General features: G+C 35.8%; 1 protein-coding gene across 1 annotated transcript in view; it reads left to right on the top strand.

Annotated features, from left to right (window-relative positions):
- The first annotated feature begins 5,376 nt into the window (after positions 1 to 5,376).
- Positions 5,377 to 8,280, top strand: part of LOC108668744 — a 22,940-nt gene continuing 20,036 nt past the window's right edge. The window contains exons 1-4 of the mRNA XM_047881961.1: positions 5,377 to 5,678; positions 6,141 to 6,284; positions 6,616 to 6,717; positions 7,823 to 8,031. Coding sequence (XP_047737917.1) covers positions 5,460 to 5,678; positions 6,141 to 6,284; positions 6,616 to 6,717; positions 7,823 to 8,031 — 674 coding nt within the window. The 5' untranslated portion in view covers positions 5,377 to 5,459. The remainder of the gene's footprint in view (positions 5,679 to 6,140; positions 6,285 to 6,615; positions 6,718 to 7,822; positions 8,032 to 8,280) is intronic.

The raw sequence follows: 8,280 nt of genomic DNA, 5'->3' as shown, positions 1-8,280 counted from the left end.
AAATTGGTTAAAATCTTAAGTAAATGGGCAAATCAAAAATGAACTGATTCTAAAAAATCTCTGGTTTGTCACTATTCTGGACCATCTAACCTATAGAATTTAACCAGGGTGCAGTGGGTGGATGCAGCGTCACCAATATATGGGTTTTTAAGCCCTAAGCGTCGCCGGTTAATTTTAAGATGCATCGCCGGGTAATTTTTAATGAAAAGCCATTTACGCTGTGTAATGAAAAACTATTTACAAGCCACGAACTTATTTACAAGGTTGCATGCACGTGTTACCCCAAATAACTAATTTTACCCTAAAAACAGTCCGATTGTACAGCAAGTGTCAACTGAACATGTGATAATGCAGTCTGACCGCTCTAATGTGACCGCAACTACGTAATCGTTATAAATAAATAAATCGTAAACTTGATGTTTACATTTTTTGGCGGGAACTCATCGCAACTGATTTCCGGACAAGCTTCACTGCATCCTGATCCATCCAACATAAAGGAAACTTTACTTTTTTTAAATAGTTGGCCGAAGACTGATAAATATATTAAATGCAAGAATTCCAATCTAAATGTGTCAGCAAGATCTTCTGAAGGCGTAAATTTTGCTACTGAAGTGTCGCCAAAGATCTTGCAATATTCATGCACTCTCTGCACAGTGGGAATTTAAGAATTAAAGAGCACTCCAGCTAAAATAGGAGCGCACGCCCCATAAAAGGAGTGGATGCCGTGGCAGAGAGTGCACTGCAGTACAGGGTGACAATCTAATTTTTTTCCTAGCTTATGTTTAGACCCATTCACAAAATAAATTCTATGTTCATATTTTTCTTTCAATTTCCTGGGGCCTAATATAATAGTTTGTTGTTCACAAATAACAGTTCATAACTTCATTTTTCCAAGCTTTACCCTTTTATTTAAAAAATCTATTGTCACATACCAAAAAGCTTAATGTAAACACATTGGTTCACTGCAATCACTGCAATCTGCGTCACTTATAAACAATAAATGCAAAAAGGAACATCAACACTAATTTATGGACTTGGATTCAGTTGCTTGAATAAAAAATATGTAAAAATAAATATTTTTGAAAGACAACATTGTGCATTTATTAGTTATTTATAACACAAAGATAAGCTTCTAATCATGAAATTTTTCCCTATTTATCTCACTAATTCAATTATTTTGCGATTGTGATCAAATTTTTGGTCAAGCCATTTCAGAAGTGAATCTCATTTAACCAGCAGTTCCAACACAATATTATGTTTTAAAGAAAAGAAAAAAATAGTGATTTTATATTATAAGAAATAATGTTGCCCACTCGCACTGTAAAATATGTATAACTTTTATATGGTTGTCAGCTGCATTTTAACTTCAAAGAGCTCTGTGCAACACGTCTCGGACAAATTTACGGCCAGATTTTCGGCCGGTGTCAAAATTCAGTGAGCATGGAATATCTCCCAAAGCAATGAATGTAGCTTGATGGAATTGGTACATGTATTCATTAGGACCTAAAGGTCATATTTAGCTTGTGAAAATATTTTGAATTTAACCTTCATTCCTAAGTTATATGACAACACGTGCCAAAATTTGCAGTGAGCATGACATTTCCTCTAAAATACCATAAAATGGGGTTACTTTGACCGGCGGGGTAACTTTGACTACTTTTCGTTGTTTTTAACAAAAACCCCCAAAACTCAAAAACGATTTGACATAGAAAATTTTTGTCAATGGCCATCAAAGGCCTAATACTGAGGTTACGTAACACAATAGAAAGATGTAAAAAGTTTGCATATCTTATAGGTTAAAAAATTAATAATGTGACCCACAAAAAAGAGCTATTATTTAAAGCCTGTCAGAGTACCCCCTCCAATTTTTTTATTTTTTGGTAAAATAACTCCAGGTTTTGATGCATTGTAGTAGAACTCTTCTAGTTACATATGCAAAAGACAAATTTTAGGAAAGTGTCATAGTTTGCAAATGGGGGCGCCACCCCACAATGGGGGAAACTTTGACCACCTGATGGCAGCCGTGATGGGGTAACATTGACTTGGTCACATTTCGCCCATTGGGGGCGGCGCCTCCCATTTGCAAACTATGACACTTTCCTAAAATCTGTCTTTTGCATATGTTACTAGAAGAGTTCTACTACAATGCACCACAACCTGGAGTTATTTGGAGTTATTTAAAAAAAATAAAATTGATTTTACCACACGGTCAAAGAAACCCCAAGAGCTGGGGTAACAAAGACCATCACTTTTTTTTAAATTACATCAAAATTATGAGAGGCAGGAGCCAGCAATTTATGATAAGTAAAGCTAGAGTATAGACCTGTATTTTGCATGTTTCAATTTAAGTTTAACTTATCTAGTAAAAAAATGGCATCATTAAAAAAAAAGTAGTGTAAGTTACCCCCTTTTACGGTATGCATGACATAACATAACTTGCCCAGGTTTGGAAACCATAATTGCTCAAATGGAGCAAAAATATACAACACCATTGACTTATCTTTCAGATGATATCAATGATTTACAACCATTAACACCCTCGCTATTGATTAATGGTCATCAAATCTAAAAATTTCCAGACCCAATTGACAGTGAAGATTTTCACCACCCATTCTTCAATGAAAAGACCATTCATACCAAATGTTTAACTCACAATCAACTTTTACTTCAAAGTTTTTGAAAATGCTGGCATTCAGACTATCTGACTTCACTTCATGAAGTGGAAGATCTCAGTCCAGCAATGTAACTTCTAGTAATACTGTTGTTGCCGCGTGTCTCCCGCGGGTGAGGCAAACACGTCGCCTACTTCTACTTGATAGGTTGGCAACAACCTACTTGGGAAGTGGATAATGAGAAGACTAAAATTGATCTTTTATTACTGACAAATGAAACAGAATTTAGATTACAGTTCAATTAAATGGCTCATGGTTACAAAATGAATAAGTGTGGTGCATAACTGAGTGAAGAATGGCCTAGCACAGGGAGCATAAGGAACTAAGGAGCATAGGAGTTAACAAAAATAGGAGCAAGGAGCATAGGACCATGTAACTAACTAGAACAGGAGCATGGACTAACATACATAGGAGCATGGACTAACTAGAACAGGAGCATGGACTAACTTACTTAAGAGATCAATTTCTTCTTGAATATTTTGTATCACAGTCTAATTATGCTCTGTAATTATGCTGTATTGACTTAATTTATATAGTCCATGTACCGCGCATTGTTATTAGGTATTAATTTTTATGCACATTGTTATTAGGTCTATTTTGCCGGCCGGGAGGATGTCGGGAACAAAATGCACTCCATTTCTTTAACTCGTGGTCTTAGGATTGGGATGCATAAAATTTGTAAGTTTTACTTTCTTATTTGGCAGATCCTAAATGTATCTTGTCCATGCTCCTTAGGTATATGCCTATTTTCCTGGCATCCATTGTCAGAAGTTATTCATGCTTCGAAGCTTTCTATACACTCTTTATGATGCTCATTAAAGTGTCTTTGTGCATTCTACTTGGTCTTACCTTCAGGTAAATTCTAGTTAACCATTTATACCGTCAACTGGGGAGACTTCGGCCACACCTACAACAGAAACAAATGGCAGCAAAACAAAATAATAAACATTGGCCAAAGTGACTGGGGTGACTTTGGCCACCGGGGTGACTTTGGCCAACATTTATTATTTTGTTTTGCTGCCATTTGTTTCTGTTGTAGGTGAGGCTGAAGTGACCCCGGCTGGCCGAAGTCACCCCAGTTGACGGTACATGCTTTGTATCTTATCAATTTTTCTATACCATCCCATAACTGTATGAGACCCCTATACCTAGTTATTAGAACTAGTATTTGCATTTCATTTTCCTTTTCTAACCTGAGTCATCATATTAGTTTAGTTCATTCTTTTGTTACAAACTAGTAAGATAAAGTAGGCAACAAGTTGTTCTCACCCACATTGAGACACTGGTAACAACATGTATATAATTTCTTATTTCATGCAATTAATGATTTAATATCATATGTAGAAACTAGAAGACACATAGTTGTTTTCAAGAAATTTCAAAATATTGCCAAATGTGTTTATGTTTACCATTTAAGAATCTTTTGATTTATTGGTAAGATTCTATGGTACATATATTTAAAGAATTTGTTTGATCTATTTAGAAGATATTTACAACCAATCAATTAATTGTATCATTACCCAATCAGATCTATGGAAATACTTGAATCTAAATGTTCGAGTAACTGCATCTCCAGTATACTCATAAATCAATATAATTAGAAATTGTTAATAATGTCTTCCTCCACTGTTTTATGACCTTATATAGTGTTGAAGCCACAGTCATTTTTATTTAAATTGCATTATGTTGAAATTTATGCTAGAAAAATTTCAAAACATATTTAAACTTATTAAAAATTTTCCTAGTAAGTTTTGAATTTTGACCTCTTTATTTTTGATAGTTGAATTCTTGAACAAAAATATTTTCATTTTATCATATACATATAGCATGTGCAGCATATAGGTACTCAATCTTGTGGGATCTCAGGACCAGGATCTGTAACTTTACTTTCTAACGTTCTACCCAAATTGTTGAAGCAATCATGTCACAGCAAGAAGTTCTTGACTCAACATCCTTGTGATGCACTTGCCAGTCTTGTGCTGCTGCTGCTGCTGCTCATGACTTGGCTCTGTCCCAAGTTGGCACAGGCCCTTTGAATTAATGTGTTGATGTACTGTAAAATGGGGTGACTTGGACCATTTTCAGCACTGGAACCTTTTGTGATACAAATAGTCACATGGTAGACATATATAATATATCTCTATTGCATTTGTAGTTTATATCATGGCAGTTCAAGAGCCATCAATACAATTTTTCTAAGGCAAGAATTATTTGAGTTAGAGTTTTTTTTCCTCCAGTCAAACTGTCTGTCACCCCCACAATGGTTCCAGTTTCAATGCAGTTAGTTGCAAAATCCAGTTCAAGTTTCACTAGCATTTTTTGTATTTCTTAATTATACTTGTCAGAATTAATATAAAAAAAACAATAATATCTAAAATGAACTAGTAAATTCTTGTGAGAATTTTAACAATTCTTTTAAATGGATGTGATCAACTACCAATAGTCTACTATGTTGAATGCTTTAATCTTTCAATGGAGAATGAGAGTTTCATGTAAAATTTCTCTAATTTATAATTGAAGACAATGCAAAATTACATTACCAGAACTTTCAATTTTGATTTCTAGAGATTTTATATGTATTTTTAATTTTTGTTTTTTATACATTGATAAGATTCAAGGTAATACTTTAATTTAGCAGTGACATCTCAGGCCTTTGTGGATCTTGTTATAAAATCTGTCTCATCTTTCCACAGTGCATGTATTTGTTAACTGATATGTAGATTTGATTTGGCATCGAGTTTATTGCCCAAACCTATTGAAGCCCCTGAGGAACTTGATCAGTTGATCATGTTCCGCATCTCTGCTCTCAATTCGGGCCGAGGTTCATCAGAAGCAGTAGACCCCAATGATGCCTCGGGTCAAGTCTTGGTGGGGCCGAGTCGTGAAGTATTGGAAGCAAATGCTCATTCCATGCATTCTGCTGCAATACAGCAAATGGCTCAGTCAAAGAATGAGCTGGCTGAAAAAAATTTTCTTGCAGTGCTGAGCAATCCCATCATCGAAAATGTAAGTCAACTAATTATAATTGACCTGTGAAGCTTGATAATTCATTTGTAATTAATTGAATTTACCTGGTGTTTTTATATAACTTTATGTCTGTATCATGCAATAACTACTTTGGTTTGATATATTCATATCTTGTGGCATTGTAGTCAATTCCTTTTACTCATTTTTATTCATTCATGAGGTGCATAGATAAAAAAAACAGTTCAAGTTTTCACTATCATTTTTCATATTTCTTAATTATCATCAAGGCACCCATATCTGGATGTGTGCCTTGATGTGCTTATCTTTCACCAATATTTGCATAAATGTGGCAGAATTTTTTTAGTGTAAAGTAGTAGTAACATTCTCCAGAACCTCGGACAGCCCCATGAAGCAAATGCAGTAATTTGTTGACAGTTAGATGACCAATACTAGGCATGTCACTTGTAGTCACTGATGGATAAGTTCTCCATGTATTTACAGGCTGAACCTGGAACTGAATTCTGCACATCAGGAGGCAAAAAACTTCCACCTGAACTTGGTTTGAAATATTCCTGTTACAAGAACTTGGGCAACATTAAAATGGAACAAAAATGTTACCAGGCAGCCAGCTCGTATTTCATTCAGGTTATTATGAACATTTTAACTGTAAGATTTTTGAAACTTCTATTTTTATTTCACAATAGCATTCAACTTGCACCTTTGTAGTCATATTTCTAGCAAAGACAATGAAAATTAGGAACACCAAAATTGAAAATAATTAAATATTGAAAAAAATATAAAAAATTTGAAATAAATACTTAATAATAAAGTAAGAGTTTATTTATATTTCTTGATTGTATTTGTCTTCTTTCCTTTTTAAAATATATTTCCCCACAATATTTGGTGAACATCCGTGATCATAGCGCCTCCATCGATTGTGCTCTTTACCATTAAAAGTTTTATAAATCCCCTGAAGGCGATGGAGCTGGACTCGGGCGAGGTGGGCGTGAGCTATCGCCTCGGCCTGGCTGCCATTCAGCTGCGGGATTTTGAGCTGGCACTTGTAGCTTTCCAAGAGGTATTCATTTTTACTGCATAGCTCCTTTATATTTTATTCATTCGAGGTAATGTACCCTTCTATGCAATACTGACTCTTAGATTTCTGCCAAGATTTTACTACACTTTGAACCTCCTATAATTATTTTCTTTATTTTAAAATAATTACAGGTAGCTCCTGTGAATATTTTCTGTAAATTATTCTGTTTTCATTGAGTTGTTTGGAGTTTTTTTTCATTGAGTTTGATTCTTTTGGCTCCAGTCATGATCCCTTCTCTGTGTGCTACAGATGTTTACTGTCAGAGCTCAGACAATGGTAAACTTCTTGCAAAAATTATTGCCATGGTTTTAAAAATAGAAATGTTTATGTGTATCCATTAGTTCTATCTATTCAATGATGGATTGCAGTATGCCTCAAAATTCATTAATCTTAGACTGGAAATCTCATTTTTTTCCAACATCTCTAACAATTTGAAGATTTGTATATTATAATAGTGACTAATTTTTTCCTTTTTGTTAGCTCTGTGTAAGAGAATTATTTCATTAGTATCCAGGCTTTACAAAAGGGAAAAATTTGGTGCCAGGCTATATTATTGCTCCCCAAGTGGTTGTGTGGTGGAAGAGCTCATATTGCTTCTTATTTAGTAGCTGCATTGCCTTTAGTAGCTGCATTGCCTTTAGTAGCTGCATTGCCTTTAGTGGCTGTATTGCCTTTAGTGGCTGCATTGCCTTCCTAATGAGGTGTAGGTAATTTTATTTAACTGAAAAAGGCAAGAAAATACTTTGCTTCTGAACTATGTATAATTTTAATCGAGCCACGTTGAATGTAGTCAGTCAAAAGTGGGATATATCAAGCTGAAGAAATTATGAATTTATGTTATTTAAATATTTAAACTTTTATCTACGTATAATGAACTGCAAGGCAGCTTGTACATGAAGCATGAAGTTGATCAATAACCCCATAAAGCCTGTAGATAATTGACAGGATCTGTATAGATGACCTTAATTTGGCTGCTAAAGCCTTATATATCAGCCATTTATCTCAACATTTATTATAACTTTGATTGCTGCTAAAGCCTTATATATCAGCCATTTATCTCATGATAATTAACCATAATCTCTGGCAGGGTCTACGGGTAAGCCCGCACCACCTGATCTGCCAGGACCAGCTGCTGTCGGTGCTGCTGGTGCTGGGGATGCACGTGGAGGTGCTGGCGGTGGCCATGACGGTGCTGCGTCGTCATCCTCGTCACGTCAAGGCCCGCGCCTTCAGCAGCTACGTCCTGCACCACCTCCCGCACTGCGCCGCCCTCGCATGCAGCGCCTACAGCCACAGGTACTGTGGTCGTGTGGTGTGGTGGCGTTACCGTGGTAATGTGGGGTTACCGTTGTGTGGTGTTACCAAGGCAAGGTGGGGTTACTGTGGTAATGTGGTGTTAGTTTGGTAATGTGAGGGAGGAGGAACTGTTACCGTGTCTTGTTACCGTGGTAATGTGTGGTGTTACTGTGTTGTATGGTGTTACTGTGATGTGTGGTGTTACTGTGTTGTGTGGTGTTACTGTGTTGTATGGTGTTACTGTGTTGT

This window comes from Hyalella azteca, unplaced genomic scaffold, assembly GCF_000764305.2.
Source record: "Hyalella azteca isolate HAZT.00-mixed unplaced genomic scaffold, Hazt_2.0.2 contig9247, whole genome shotgun sequence".
Taxonomy (NCBI): Eukaryota; Metazoa; Arthropoda; class Malacostraca; order Amphipoda; family Hyalellidae; genus Hyalella; species Hyalella azteca.
Note: the sequence above shows the minus strand (reverse complement) of the source record. Positions and strands in the feature narration are given on the sequence as shown.